General features: G+C 37.6%; 2 protein-coding genes across 2 annotated transcripts; one reads left to right on the forward strand and one right to left on the reverse strand.

Moving 5' to 3' along the window:
- The first annotated feature begins 355 nt into the window (after nucleotides 1-355).
- On the forward strand, nucleotides 356-1,288 carry LOC101966304 (olfactory receptor 2L3). Its single transcript, XM_005342359.3, has one exon. It carries the CDS (start codon nucleotides 356-358, stop codon nucleotides 1,286-1,288), a length of 933 nt encoding a protein of 310 aa, XP_005342416.2.
- Nucleotides 1,289-10,900: 9,612 nt separating this feature from the next.
- Nucleotides 10,901-11,839, reverse strand: LOC144366665 (olfactory receptor 2L13-like). The gene has a single exon (XM_078021250.1). It carries the CDS (start codon nucleotides 11,837-11,839, stop codon nucleotides 10,901-10,903), a length of 939 nt encoding a protein of 312 aa, XP_077877376.1.
- Nucleotides 11,840-16,668: the final 4,829 nt, after the last annotated feature.

Raw genomic sequence — 16,668 nt, forward strand, 5'->3', positions numbered from 1 at the left:
ATGCATGTACTTTAAGGGTACCTTCTGACTTGGATAACATAAAAGTTTGTGTGCAACCATAAAGCATACATACTAAGAAATTGAAACACAAATATTTTTGTTCAATAAATTTTCAGATTTCTCATAAAATATTTTTATCATAAATTGCTGTCTCAGAAAGTACCAATCTCTAAGGAAGAATATTGGACTTTTTTTACAAGTAAGTAATACTGGTTTTTTGTTTAAGAGGCATAAATTTTATGAATAAGCCAAAGAGTCTAAATACACTAAGGAATTTTTCCAAATAGCTTCATAGAATGTATTGGACCTAACTAATTTTTGTATCTTCCTTTAGGCTAAACCATATGAATCCTATATGGAATATTACAATCAAACATCAACTGATTTCATTTTATTGGGATTGTTCCCATCATCAAGAAGTGGCCTTTTCCTCTTCATTTTCGTTGCTCTCATCTTCCTAGTGGCTCTAATAGGCAACCTGACCATGACCCTTCTCATCCTCCTGGATATCCATCTCCACACACCCATGTATTTCCTGCTTAGTCAGCTCTCCCTCATTGACATAAGCTACATCTCCACAATTGTTCCTAAGATGGCTTCTGCTTTCCTCTTTGGAAACAAGTCTATCTCATTCATTGGATGTGGGATTCAGAGTTTCTTTTTCCTGACTTTAGCAGGTGCAGAAACACTATTGTTGACATCTATGGCCTATGACCGTTATGTGGCAATTTGCTGTCCTCTCCACTATCCCATCCGCATGAACAAAAGAATTTGTGTGCTCATGATATTGGGATCTTGGATGATGGGCTCTGTCAACTCCTGTGCCCACACCATATATGCTCTCCATATCCCTTACTGCAGATCCAGGATCATCAATCATTTCTTCTGTGATGTCCCTGCCATGTTGACCCTGGCCTGCATGGACACCTGGGTCTATGAGTACACAGTGTTTGTGAGCACTACACTTTTTCTGGTGTTTCCATTCATTGTAATTGTTTGCTCCTATGGTCGTATTCTCCTTGCCATCTGCCATATGCACTCAGGGGAGGGGAGGAAGAAGGCCTACTCCACCTGCAGCACCCACCTCACTGTGGTGACCTTCTACTATGCACCTTTTGCTTACACTTACCTACACCCAAGATCCCTCCGCTCTCCAGCAGAGGACAAGGTTCTGGCTGTCTTCTACACCATCCTCACTCCAATGCTCAACCCCATCATCTACAGCCTGAGGAACAAGGAGGTGATGGGGGCTTTCAGCAGATTGACTCAAAGAATCTGTTCTGTGTAATGTAGATAAACTTTCTGCCTCATCCCCCAGGAATTATCTGCAAGTCCTTTCAGTAATGTTGGTAACTGAAAATATAATTTTGTGACTATCATGAAGAGACTACACATAATCTGGAAAAAAAGAAAACTGCTCATCTCTGTACAAAATTTTTTATTAATGTTTGTAATTTGAAATAAGGTCTTTTTATTTTATATTATCCAATTTTACTCTCACTCCATAGCTCTTAACCATCAGCAGCTAAATCCTGTCTTCTCTATATGCCTAGATATTGTTTACTGATTATCTTCATTTATTTCACTTTAAATATGGATTACTTATTCTCAGTCCCCGTATTAGCCTGTAAAGTTCACCATAAAATTGATGGCATTTGAGACTGGCTTCTTGGAATCCAGAGAATAATTTGTTTAAACAAAATATTTTCTCTATCAAGAAACTTGATTATCAACTAAATATTTTCTAACATATATATGACAATTTTTGAATCAAATAAATTCATCCATATCCCATTAATAAGTATGATGTTTTTTTAATTTCACAGATCACTCACAAAGTTTTCTGAGATAGGGTTTGCACTATGTGCCAGGCTGGCATCCAACTCCTGGGCTCAAGAGAACCTCCTACCTCAGTCTTCTGAGTGATTGGGGCTGGAGGCCATGCCAACATCTTGACCCACATAAATGTCTGTCAGCAGAATTTTGGATGTTGGAGACACAGTATGGAGTTTCTTTATCAAAATGAGTAAACATGATTACTATCTTAAAGACCATGTAATTTAAGAATTATTCATATGAATCAAAGAAATTTTAACATAGTATTATAATAGCTCCAGTTTATTTAAAATTCTATTCTCATGTTTTCCTTTAGAATAACCCAAAAATTTTGGATCACTCCAATCTCAGTACTAGAGTTCTTCTGGGGAAGTGTGAAGTGTTTGATGCCTCCATGCTTGGCCCCCTTGGTGACAAAAGTGGCACTTAAGGAGCCTTCCTTTTGCAGGTCTCCTGCATTGGGTACAAGTTGAGAGGGTTTCTCCCTCAGTGCTTCTCTTTCTGCCCACACAGACAGCCTGATGTGCCAACACTTCTTTTTACCATACCCATTGACATTATGGGATCTAGGGGTGAATTTATCCTGAGACTCAGACCATGGCCTGCCTGGTGTATTATGCTCACTGCATGATGTTCCTGTCTCCAGTGTTACATCCCAGTACCTGACTCCAGTGTGTACTTGGGGTCACCACTCAAGAAGTGTGTCGTTCTTGTAGAAATTCTTTCCAATCCCTTATTCCCACACAAATGAGGATTATCAGCACCTCCTCCTTAAGTGCAAAGGAGTGGAGTCCTCTAGTGGAGCCATAGTCCCAGCTCAGAGTGGGCAGGATGTGCACCTGCTCTACCACTCAAAGGCAATTTGTTAAAAGTAGCAAGTGCCCCAACTTCTCACATGCAAGAACATTGAAAAGTCAGTGCAGTTTGCCTTGCAGGAGCATCTTACCATCAAAGATTAAAAATTCAAATATTCTTAAGACCTTAGAAATTTAAAATGGACCAAATTTATCCTTCCTGAAAATGAGATTACTTTATCTAATAAAAACCATGTGAAATGTGTTAATGTGTTAGCTACTATATGCAATATAAACTTTATTGCTGATAATATTTTTTGTGTGTGCTATAGACTGAGCCCAAGGCAAGCATCTAGCTCTGAGCTACAGCCCTAATTGATGAATATTTTAAAATAATATTTTAAAAAACAGAAATAAAGTACTATTCATTAACTATTTAATAGGAGATAAGGAGATACCTGTTTTATAATTTAATGGGCATTTCCAAAAGAAAAATGTGAACCTATGATACCTAAAATATGTTAATAAATTCCATGTAATCAATATTATAGAAATTCCATCATGTGTTTTTATTAATCTAGGTTCATTTTATAGTAATGTACCTTTTGCAATATAAACCAAACTGAGAAAGGAATGCATATATTGAGAAACATGACTCTGTGCCATTAACATGCATATACTAAATAAGAATGTATAAAACATAGGACAGAGTAATACTGAGATAATCTCAGTGAATATATTTGTTTTTTTTTCTGTACATGACAACCCTTGACATGCCTTGAAAACACCTCAACACCTTGCTGAACCTCACTCCTCAACTCTGGCCCAAGGCTGTTTTGTGTCATTCCTGAAGTGGCCTCTGTTTTCCAGGTGTCAAGGACACCCTCATGAATAAAAGCAAATCATTGCCCTCAGCCCTGATGGAAGAAGACCGGATCCATGCCTGCTGCTTTTCTCCATAGAGATATCTTAAGATGTGAAGAGGAAGAGGGGTGAGGAAGAGGTATGTGTGAAAAAGAGTCAAGTAGGTTACCCAGAAAGTGACTTGTTCACTGGTAAACACTGAACACAGGTAAACAAAGCAGTGAGATTTGAATGTAGGGGTAATAAAATATACTTATCCAATCTAAATGTTTATTTTTATTCATCATGTGGGAGAAGAAATGTCTACTTCAAAAAGAGATTTGAACTTGAATTTGAGGACCAGTGGTTAAATGTTTAATCACATCATTCAGTAGAAATCCTGGGGCATGAAACACAGGACACAGGAACACAGGACACAGGAAGTGATTTCCAGCCCATTCACAAATGTGCTCTCTGGCTGTGCAGGGGGATGGGGTAATGGAAGAGGTGGGGCACATTGCCTGGGAGTATGCTATGATGGACAGGTGAGGCTGGAGAATGAACTGAACACCCAGAGCCTGAGTTCATAGTAAGGATGTGATTCCTTTTTTTATACATGGATTCTGAATTGTTTTGGTTTTGCTTTTTTGTTGTTGTTGTTTTGTTTTCTACATTTGATTTGCCATGAGTGGCGATTAATTATATGATTCTCTTTATAATCTTAATACTGCTTTATGCTTACTAAATTACCTTCTGTGAATTTTCATTATTCCAATTAACTACTTGGAAATTACTGGTGCTATTTTTATATGAAGATGAATAATGGCTTCTAGTAAGAGCATGCTGTCCTAATTTTTTTCTTTCTTTTTTAAATTTTTATTTGTTTTAATTAGTTATTAATAGAAACAATTGAGGTCATCATAGTATTGGCAGCTGTGCTACAGGTTATTCAGATTTGGTTTTTAAAGGCAATTTGTGTCAATTGTGTTTTTTTAATGCATTTAACATTTGAAAATCACTTTTGTAAATTTCCTTTTAATTTTCAGGGATAACAGGAACATAGCTCAACATCATAAAGGCTGTCTACACTAATCCCCAGGCCAACATCATTCTAAACAGAGAAAAATTAAAGGCATTGCCTCTAAAAACTGGGGGGGGAGGGGGTAAGCCCTCTTTCACCACTTCTATTTAACATAGTTCTTGAAACACTGGCCAGAGCAATTAGACAAAAGAAATCAAAGGGATATACATAGGAAAAGAAGAACTTAAATTAGCACTATTTGCTGGTGATATGGTTCTATACCTAAAAGACCCAAAAAGTCTCACCAAAAAACTTCTAGAAATAGTAAGTGAATTCAGTAAGTGAAAGTCGCAGGATATAAAACCAATACCTATAAATCAAAAGCATTTCTGTATATCTGTGACAAATCCTCTTAAAGGGAAATGAGAAAAACTACCTCATTTACAATAGCCTAAAAAAATATTTGGGAATCAACAAAAGAGATGAAAGATCTGTACAATAAAAACTAAAGATTGCTAAAGAAAGTAATCCTAGAAGGCCTTAGAAGATGGAAAGGTCTACCTTGTTTTTGGATAGGCAGAATTAATATTATCAAAATGACCATAATACCAAAAGCACTATTCAGATTTAATGCAATTCTGATCAAAATCCCAATGGCATTCCATAGAAATAGAAAAAGCAGTCATGAAATTCATCTGGAAAAATAAGAGACCCAGAATAGCTAAAGCAATCCTCAGCAAGAAGAGTGAAGCAGATGGCACCACTATACGAGACCTTAAACTGTACTACATAGCAATAGTGACAAAACAGCATAGTATTGGCACCAAAACAGATTGGTAGACCAATGATACAGAATTGCGGACACAAAGGCTAACCCACAGAATTACACTGTCTTATATTAAACAAAGGTGTCAAAAACATACATTGTAGAAAAGATAGCCTCTTCAACAAATGGTGCTGGGAAAATTGGAAATCCATATGCAACAAGATGAAATGAAATTCCTCTCACCCTGTACAAAACTCAACTCAAAGTGAGTCAAGGACCTAGGAATTAAACCAGAGACCCTGCCTCTAATAGAAGAAAAAGTAGGCCCTAATCTTCATCATGTGAGATTTGGCCCCAACTTCCTTAATAAGGCTCCTATAGTGCAAGAAATAAAACCAAGAATCAATAAATGGATGGAATTAAACTAAAAAGTTTCTTCTCAGCAAAAGAAATAATCTGTGAGGTGAATAGAGAGCCAACATCTTTGGAGCAAATTTTTTTTCCACACATCAGATAGAGCAGTAATCTCTAGGCTATATAAAGAACTCAAAAACCTTAACTCCAAAAAAAACCCCAAAAAATCAAATAGCCCAATCAATAAATGGGCCAAGGACCTGGACACTTCTCAGAAGACAGAAAAATACTTTAAAATAGCAGTTGCTGTTTAACCACAGATGTAAAAACCTTAATTTTTCTAAGACTAGTTGCTCTAGAGAATAAGACAGACACAATGTAATTAGTATTTTTTAAAGTTTTTGTTACTTTGGGGACAAATTCTTACCACACTCATGTCAGATACAGCACGAATCTCTAGAATATTATAAAGAACTCAAAAAATCTTAACAGCAAAATAATAATAATAATAATAACCCAATCAATAAATGGGCCAAGGAACTGAACAGACACTTCTCAGAAGAAGATATACAATCAATCAACAAATATATGAAAAAAAGGTTCAACATCTCTAGCAGTTAGAGAAATGCAAATCAAAACTACTCTTTTTTTTTAGATCATATATATTGGATTCACCTCACTGATTGTTTCTTTTGCTGTCTTAGAGCAGTTTTGATTTGCATTTCTCTAATTGCTAGAGATGATGAACATTTTTCATATGCTTATTGACTGATTGTATATCTTCTTCTGTGAAGTTTAGTTTTCAACATGGCTTCCTTTACCACACTTCATCATTTTTAGTTTTGATATAAAAAGGGAAGTATGATACTTTTCATTTCAATTGAATACTTAGAGGCATCATAAGGTTATCGATGTGCCTACTTTCAATATTCTTGTATCTCAGGGAATAGGAAGTCTGAGAGGGAGAGAGAAGGGGAATAGCTGGTCAATGGAGCATGAGAATATACACACTTATCAATTAAGTTTGCTGTTGTATATGGGTGCAGTTCTTGGTGCCATAAAACAATTACAATAGTTACATCAAAGATCTTTAACCAAAGATCACCATAACAAACATAATAGGTATAAAAGTGTTGAAATATTATGAGAATTACCAAAATGTGACACAGAGACATGATGTGAGCACATGCTGTTGGAAAATTGGCCCCCATAGACTTGATTGACACAGGCTGCCACTAATCTTTACTTTGCAAAATAAATCAATATCTGTGAAGTGCAAGAAAGTGAGTCATAATAAAACATGTTAAACCTAAAAAAAAAAAGTTTTTGTTACTTTAACATATAGATCAAACTTTGGTTTATATCAACACATTAATATTTGTTCTTAGGGAACAACCAAGAACAGTTTTAACTGTTTATGTTACTTATATATAACCAATTTAGTTTTACATAAAACTTTTAATATTTATCCTTTATTTATAGACTTTACATTACTTAATTAGACCCTCTTATTGTTTACTTTGATGTATTACAATTGTACTTTGACACATAAAGTCTTTTTTACCTGGAAATATTTTTTTCCTTTCACTAAATAGATCTTTATATTTATAAACTTTTAATAATTTTTAATCCTTTGATCCCTTTCTGCTTATACTTTGAAATAACTCTTATAAATTTTGAATTTATATACATTACTCTATTTTAATAAGATGAAATACTTTGTTATTTACAATACTTTAATTGAATTATAGTGGAAGCCTTTGGGCCCCTTGTAATGCCTTTTTTTTTAACCTCTAGCTTTTACTTTTGACCTTTTTTAAGAGCTGTTGGCAGCCTTTTACACTTTAATGCAAGCTTTAGTGAGCACAGTTAAAACCTTTTAACCATTTTTTAACATTAGAAACAAACTGAGGTAGGGCTGGGGTTGTGGCTCAAGGATAGAGCACTGGATCCTCAGCACCACATATGCATACATAAAATAAAGGTACTGTGTGCAACTACAACTATATATATATATATATAAACAAACTGAGGTAGAAACCAATACAAAACAAAAAGGGAACAAACAATAACAAACAACAAACAAAACAAGTACTCTTGTTTTAGTTATGACAAAAAGTAATTTTAAATGTCTTTAATTTACCAATTTATGAAAGCACCAATAATGTTTAAGTATTTTACCTTATGAAATTTAAGGAATTAAGAGTTTTTGATATTATATTTAACAGCATTTTAACTTTGTAAACCAATCATATGTCTCTAACAAACACATTCATGGTTAATTTCATATATGTCAGATCTAGTTTACTTAATTTTTTTTTAAAAAAAGCCAAGATATCAGACAAGTGCCTTAAATAGAATTAGTCATTTTTTTCCTATTGAAGAAAAAATCCTAGAGACAATGGATATTAGATAGTTTATAGACATTAACATTTTACTCACAACTGTTTGATCACCTCGAAACAAAACTGTGCATTAGTAAGTTTAAATAAATTTATACTCTTATTTATTTACCCTATTTAAATTGAACTTTTTAAATCATCTAAACCAAAGGTATTTGGATCCATTTTTAAATTTTAATTTATGAGCTTGTATGTCGATTTTGGTACCAAATATAGCAATAGACATAACAATCCATGTAGATGGACAGTACACCAATACACCTACACAAAACAAACAGATAAACAAAAGCCTCATAGGTTATTTTTAAAAAACCTATTAGATTGAGAGTTAACCCTCAGAACAATGCAGAATATAATCAGAAAAACACATTAACCTAGGCATTTCAGATCAAAATCATGAATTTAACAAATATAGAATTTGTTAAAGTCTTCCTGGCCTTTTTCCTGAGGTGGTCCTGTTCATCAAAGGTGAAACCAGTTAAGGAAACATAAGACAAATGATGGGGCCATATTCCTCTCTGAAGGAAACTTCCCAAAGATGCAGCTCCATTGGTCTCCTTGGGAAAGTCCCCAGGTTGGGGTCCCATTCTAAACTGTTTTTTCTGGTGTCTTGGATTGGAGCCACCAAATTTTTGCCTGACATTTTTAATAGTTGGGAGTTTTTCATGCTTGAAAATACTGAGAAACAAAAGCCAAATTTTCTAGACAAAATTATGCTTTTTGTTATACAATTTAGAAATAATACTTTTATAAAACACTTTAGTTCTAATCTGCCCTCTGTAGGAACTGACATTATCTACCCTGCAGGCTACTTGGCACAGTTCCTAAATGAAGGCAATCTCTAGAATGCTTTCTTTTTAAACCTCTAGCTTTTACTTTTGACCTTTTTTTAGAGCTGTTGGCAGCCATTTACATTTTAATGCAAGCTTTAGTGAGCACAGTTAAAAACCTTTTAACCATTTTTTAACACTAGAAACAAACTGAGGTAGGGCTGGGTTTGTGGTTCAGGGGTAGAGCACTGGGTCCTCAGCACCACATATGCATACATAAAATAAAGGTATTGTGTCCAACTACAACTAAATATATATTATATATTATATATATATATATATATATATATATATATATATATATATATTAAAAAGACAAACTGAGGTAGAAACTAACACAAAACAAAAAGGGAACAACAATAACAAACAAGACAAAAACACAAGACAGACAATAAAACACACAACAGGTAAGGCGCCAAAGACAAATTTGACTGAAAGAAAACCAGGCTGAGACCAGAGGACGGAGTAAAAACCAGACTTGGAGCAGAGGGCTGAGTAAAAACCTGACTCAGAGCAGAGGAGTGAGGAAAAAACAGACCAGAGGACTAAGCAACCTCTTGCTAGCCCTAGACTCAGAAAATAATGCCGCATCCAGCTTTCCCCAGCCTCTCCAGGTGCGGATCCACACAGACCAGACTTACTTTCCCAGGGAAACACAGACAACTCTTGGTAGTTTTAGGTGGTGGGGGTCAGGAGTGAGGAACATCTTCTCAGAGGCCTTTCCCTAGGTGATCTCTCTGCCAAGGCCCCTCCATTGGTGGTCCTGAGTGATCTGAAGAATGCAAGAAAAGAAGGTCTTGGTGGGACCTCCAGATGCTGTGGGGCAGGTCATTCAGAAAACACACCAAGTCCCAGTTCTGTCTAAATTGAAGAATCTTTATTTAGCCATCTGGCAACTGATCCCCTCAGGACCCATAACTGACTCTGCAAGGAACAGCCCCAAGCCTAAGCATTTTAGATATTTAAAGACAAAAACTGCAAAACCCAGATCGGAGTTGATATAGCTGCAAGCAAGCAGGTACAGAAGCTGAACTGGGCAGTCAGAGCGGCATTGCAATGGGTACATTGGTATTTCCCATGGGACTTTCCAGGTTGGCATAAGGAGCAAGGAAGCAGAAGGGAAGTGGTTCAAAATGACCCTAGTTGAGTACAAGTTAGAGAGTGGTTACTAACATCTGGAAAATCAATCTCTGACAGGGTACATGCCCAAGAAAAATGAAACCAAAGAGAACAATTTTACATTGTATAAGAATTGATATTTTGTGTTGCCAAGCATGTTATGCTAGGTAACTATTAATGGGTACAGAGGCTGGGCTTTCCCATGGGAGAAGCATTTCTTACATGACATGACATGAAGTCTAAGGGTAAAATGGAGTCTGTTTGCTCACTGCCCATATAGCCTGGCGCATAACACTAGGAGCCTCTTGAAACTAACTATTGTTGTAAGTATTAAAACTAAAAATTAAAAGAAAAATGGCTTTTTTAAGAGTTTCAAATACAATTCTTTGTCCCAAGACAAAGGAACATAGTCAGAACAATAAGGCACATTGTGTACTAAAGGAGAAGACTGCAAGTCACCAGAGGTCCTATCATCTGTAGACACTGAGCCATGTGACCTTGGGGCACCTGAAATATGTAAAGTGCAAGTTGGTATAAGTTATAAAATCCACACAAGGGTCTTCAAAATTAGATTGAAAACAAGATATAAAAGCACAGTAATAATATCAGATATGTAGAAATAATAAATGCCAAATTCAGTACAACTATATTCACATTAATATTACTTTATGTAAAAAAGTTGTAACAACAGTACAATATTAAATCAATTAATTGTTCATGCTGTATTAATTATAGCATTTCCTGTAAAAACACATGTAATAATTATTATACTTATGCTTAGAAATTGACATATCTAATTAATTTTGCTAATAAATATGTTACTAAAACTGTAATTACATATGTAGATTATAGTATACATCTATAGGTCAGCACTGTTCTAGAGAGTTCCAGTCTGCATGGAGAGAAGCCATACAGAAGAGCAGAGATGACCATGCTCACTTCTTTCTGGAAGAGAGCATCCCCCACACTCTTCTGATGGCCCCCAGCACCTCCTTGTTCCTCAGGCTATAGATGATGGGGTTGAGCATGGGGGTGAGGATGGTGTAGAAGACAGCCAGGCTTTTATCCTCTGCTGGGGTGCGGAGACTCCTGGGCCGGAGATAAGTGTAGACAAAAGGAGCATAGTAAAATGTCACCACAGTTAAATGTGTGGAGCATGTGGTGAAGGCCTTTTTCCTCCCCTCTTTTGAGCGCATGTGGAAGACAGCAAAAAGGACCCGTCCATAGGAGGCCATGATGCCAAGGAAAGGGAGGAGAAGAAATATGACTGTGCTCCCAAAAATTGTGTACTCATAGACCCAGGTGTCCATACAGACCAGAGGCAACATGGTGGGGACCTCACAGAAAAAGTGATTGATGACCCTAGACCTGCAGTAAGGAAGATGAAGGGCATAGATGGTATGTACCAGAGAGTGAATGGACCCCAGTATCCAGGTTCCTATGATCATCTTCAAACACATGATTTTACTCATGCGGACAGGGTAATGGAGGGGGTAGCAGATGGCCACAAAGCGGTCATAGGCCATAGAAGCCAGAAGTAAGCCTTCAGAACATGCAATGGTGACAAAGAAGAACATTTGCACACCACAGCCCAGGAAGGAGATGCTCTTCTGGCCAGAGAGGAAGTTGATGGCCATCTTGGGGACAGTGGTGGAGATGTACATCAGGTCCATGAGGGAGAGCTGGCTGAGAAGAAAGTACATGGGGGTGTGGAGCCGTGGGTCCAAGAAGATGAGGGCAGTCATCCCTGAGTTCCCCAAACAGGCGAGAACAAACACAAAGATGATCAGGAGCAAGAGAAGGAGGCCAGTTTGGTTTTGGGGTAACAGGCCCATTAAAATAAAGTCATTTAAAGTTTGGTTCCATTTCTCCATGAAAATGTACTGCTTTAATGTCTTTGAAATATTAGCAAAATTAACACTAAGACCTAAACCTGAAAAGACACAGCAAAGAAAAAAAATGAAATGACTTCATTTGTGTTTTTTAGAATGAATTATTTTTCCTTCAACACCATATCCTTGTTCAACTGTATTTAAGACCTGAATAGAATGTTCCTGCCCCAGTTCTCTCTGTAACCATCTCAGCATATCCTGGACACATACATGGTCTTGCAATACAAAGTCTATACCAGGCACAGGAAACCCAGTGAGATAGCTGGAGCCTTCCTGCCTGCTGACTCCTGGCAAGAGAATTCCTAGGACTATGCACTAGGCTCAGCCCTGGAGGAAGCCAGGATCTGCTTTCCCAGCTCCCCAACTCAGCACTCAGGTTCACCACAGACATGGCCTGTGGGGTGCAGAAGTGCCCTGTGTGCTTGAGTCTGCATCCTCAGTGACCTCGCCTCCTCCACACCTTTAGTGCCTGCTCTCCCCTCCTGACTGGCACTGCTGCAGCTGAGTAAGCCAGGGTCTTCTCCCAGAGCTGTGCTGCTCACCTCCTAAACAGAAGCTGCTCGGCTGGTCCTAGAAGTCGGTCACCATCCAAAGCATTGTTCTTAAATTTAAGGGTATCTTATGTTATATAAGATCCAACCAAATTACACTAAGTTCTTTGCATAGTCTCTTTCCTGAAGAGGTGTCCTTTTTCTGATGGCCTAAAGACCCAAAACAAACACATAGAAATCCATATACATTTTTATTGTCTTCATATAAGCAAATAACATGTTAAAAGTGACAGATTAAATAATGTGCAAAATAGTTTTCACCTTGATTTTCAGAGCACCAGTTAGAACTAGCATGGTAATGGAAATATAGCATCGGTGTAGATATAGTAATGGAAATAAAACATGGGTGTAGATATGGGAAATACACACACTCAGAAATTCTTATTTTTATGGGAATCTTTAGATGCCCCAACTTTGTGAACTGTTCATCATATTCCATTATTTCCTATAATTTATCAACAGCTCAAATTCTGTAAATTTAAGCATTAATGTCTTCATTTTAAAAATGGAATTCATTAATGTGAAGAATAACATTGTTATACTGAGTTCTTCTGGGTAACAGGCTATGAGCTCGTCTACTTCCTATTTTAATCATTTAGTAATGTTTTGGAAAAAGCTTTCTTCTGTATAGGATTCATTCAATTCGTGTTAGCATTGGACTCCTCCAAGAGATCATGCCTGATTCCACATGGGGACCAGATGAGATCACGGGAACTTCAGGTGATCATTTTATTTTCCTGTCCTATAGTTACATTTCACCTAGTCCAGGCAGGAGAGTGGGTCTTATGCTGAGCTGTCCAACTAGGAAGGGGAGCAGTGGTGCCTTACTGACTTGTAGCTTACATGTTTGTAATTATCATCTTCATAGTTAATCATTTAAGAAAAAGAAAACAAAAGTTAGGTGTTAATCATTTGGAGTAAAATAAAAACGAGTAAAATTCCCTTCCTAGATAACATCATTGCTTCTTCTGCCCATGCCATAACTAGGAAATTTATACCTGGAACTTGGACCCTTCATGGCCTCTCTTTTCTCTTTGTATCATTCCTGTCATGGCAAGTTTTTCTATCATTCAGTCTCCAAAATATGCAGAATTATGTCTTATATTTCTAGTCTATGTGTTTTGACTTCTTTATTTATCTAGACTTGGTATGAGATTTTCTACTTTATATGTTTTTGTCTTCCATCTTAAAAAAATACTGATGACACATCCTGTCCCAGCTATTACTTTTGATGCTTATTTTGCATTATCAATGTTGAAAAGAAAGGAAAAGATATTAATAATTTTTGCCATTATTCACATTTAATAATTTAAAATCAACTATCACTTTATAAAACTTTAGTAAGAATGAATAAAACTGTGAGAATTTATCATAAAACTTAGAAAAAATTTTGATAGCTATGAAATTGACAAATACTGATAGTTAAATATTCATGATCAGGAGCCCACCAAGAGCATAGAATTACAGCACAAAAGAGATGGGAACACAGGCTCCTCTGCTTCTAATAACTTTAGGAACAAAAACTCAAGATCTCACAGAGAAGATAAAAACACCAGATCCACAGCATGTGACACATTTGTTCCTTCGTATTGAGTAATTATTGATGGCAGTGTTCCTGGCTATTGACTTGGTTTAATGGTTAAAATAGACAACATTCAACATTCTGGAGCTCATATTTAGTGGGTGACACAGACAACAGAGCAGTAGCTCAGATGCATGCTGTGAGGTGTGTGGACATTAGTGACAGCAAGAACCATAGAGCAGGAAGGAAGGGCAGAGGGACAACTGGGCAGCAGCACTGAGCACCACTCCAAGGAGGTGCTTCAGGGGCCCTCAGGCTCTGAACCACTCTGCACAGACTGAGGAGCAGGACCAGTCCTGGGGGGAGCCTGCCTGGGTCATCAGGGCAGCAACAGGGACAAGAGGGCTCTGGAAGCTCAGGCCCCAGGGTAAGTGTGTAGGGAGGGGAGGACTCAGACTCTGCTCTGGAGCAGGTGAGAGGCCAGTGGGTATGGCATGGGATCAGGTCCCCTTCTGGAGCTCACACAGGAGGCTCTGGTTGAGGAGAGAGCTGAGAGGAGGAGCCCAGAGACGGGGCAGTGGGCAATGAGGACAGCTGGGGTTACCCTGGGTTTAGCAAAGGAAGCCAAGCATGCCAGGGACCCCTGAGGCCGGGGCACATCACTACAGTTGGGTGCTGCTTAGGGAAAGGGTGGGACCCATTGAGTCCTTTGTCTCTGCCCCCTGGCTCAGGAACTATTTCACCGTAGGCTCTTAGCAGATCTGTGGATTAACTGAACCAAATATTAGCGTCAGATGTAAGTCAGAATATAGACCAAACTGAGAAAATGTGACTAGTGTTATCAGTCCTTCTTTAGCCTATAGACCCTGAAAAGTATGCATGAGCGTCTCTCAGAGACTTTCTCCACTCCTTTGGTTGGTCCAAGTTTAACTTAAGAGGCAGACAGAAGCCAATAGCCCTGGCAGTGCCAACCCTGAATACTTAGTATGCTATAAATTTATGCCTCATTTTGAAGAGACACCTGTGCTTACATTTAGACTATCTACTGTATACATTACAACTCAGAATATTATTAAGAAATTTTGATGGTAGTTTACTAGAATAATTTTTTTTTCTAAATTTAAACTCTCACATTTCAGGCAACAGTTGAGATCATCTCAGGGCACGTACATCTGTGAGTCTAAGCTTCTAGGATCTGGGTCATTGGAATTAGACATGAGGGTCAATTTTCATTGATTACCAGTGGCTTACTTAATCATGCATGGAATTTTATTCCATACCCCAGAATTACATAATACACCTGCTCTTGGCTACTGTATTTCTTGCATAATATCCTTCCTGTTCCTATAAGCCAGGTTGAAGTTTAATCTCTCCCTTCATTATCCTACAAGACACACTGCTCAAATACAGAAAGTGAAGAAACTCACCGGAAAGGGCCTAATACATGTAGATGCAGCAAATGTAGAAAGCTAAGTTTATCTTGGTAAAGTCACAAGAAATGCATACTTTATTTTTTTTCTGGTGCTGTGGATTAAACCCAGGGCCTCATACATGTGAGGCAAGCACTCTACCAACTGAGCTATATCCCCAGCCCGTAATGCACACTTTTAGAAGTGTTGTAGATAATCAGTCCAAGACCTATAAGTAATTTTTTCCTCTGAGCCTCAGCTAACTCAGTCCCAACAGTTTCATATGAGAGCTGAGAAGATGAAATTGAATGAACTTTGTGTGTAGCACATAGAGGGGCTGACTGTGTGTCCATCCCTTCACTTCCTCTCATACATTAAACACTGAGGACACTCAAGCCCAGAGAAATTCATGATTTCAAGATCACATCACATGGAATTTCACCAGGTTTACATAGCCTCATTTTACATTAAGTTTACTCATATTCTTTCTGGTTTACTATAGTATTGCATGTGTGTGTGTGTGTGTGTGTGTGTGTGTGTGTGTGTGTCTGAGTGCAACATAAAGTGTTTCCTCATGAAAGAAAAACCACATCTCTAAAATAAAATATCAACCTGAGTTAACGCTAACCCAAATCAACTGAGATCAATAGTATCATCGCAACTCACATTGTCTGGAGTTCTGAAGTTTTTATTGTGGGAGATGTAGTTTTATAACAACAAGATCCCCTCCTGAGAGTCCATTGAACTATTTAAAATATTTAAACCTAAGGCCATGTTCATAGTCAACCAGGCTAAGCATCTTGGTCCTGCCACTGGACAGCAGCCCTGAATCTCACCAAGCCTTCCCGAGCAGAGAAACCACAGGTAGCAGGAAGGGACACTCACAACACATTGAGCACTCACTGCTCCCACCTCTACCACTGTCTTTATGCTGAAATCACAAAGCTCTTCACCTTGTGCAGTGTTCCCTTTGCTTTGCTCACACATCTTCTTTTGCTATTATCTTGTTCAAGTGAAAACAGATAGAAATGACACACTTACTTCCTTAGATTATATAAGAGGGATAGGAAAAGCTAATGCATATGATATTCTTCTGTCAATTCTTAGATGTCCTTTTTTTCTCCTCTAATTGATCCCCAAGCCCAAGAAAAGAGAATCCTTGATTTTTTTAGCCTGATCAACTCCAGTTTAAGTTCGGACATATCAACCAACTCATTGAATTTTGAGCCACTGTCTTTGTACCCAGAATTAATTTCTACAGGGTTGTAAGCACTTACTCCAGAATGTGATTGCAGAGCTGTAAAGGATACTAGGTAGTGATTTCTGAAA

Source organism: Ictidomys tridecemlineatus, chromosome 1 (assembly GCF_052094955.1).
Source record: "Ictidomys tridecemlineatus isolate mIctTri1 chromosome 1, mIctTri1.hap1, whole genome shotgun sequence".
Lineage (NCBI taxonomy): Eukaryota > Metazoa > Chordata > Mammalia > Rodentia > Sciuridae > Ictidomys > Ictidomys tridecemlineatus.

Coding starts and splice junctions, on each gene's coding strand:
- LOC101966304 (XM_005342359.3), top strand. CDS start 356: ATGGAATATTACAATCAAACATCAACTGATTTCATTTTATTGGGATTG.
- LOC144366665 (XM_078021250.1), bottom strand. CDS start 11,839: ATGGAGAAATGGAACCAAACTTTAAATGACTTTATTTTAATGGGCCTG.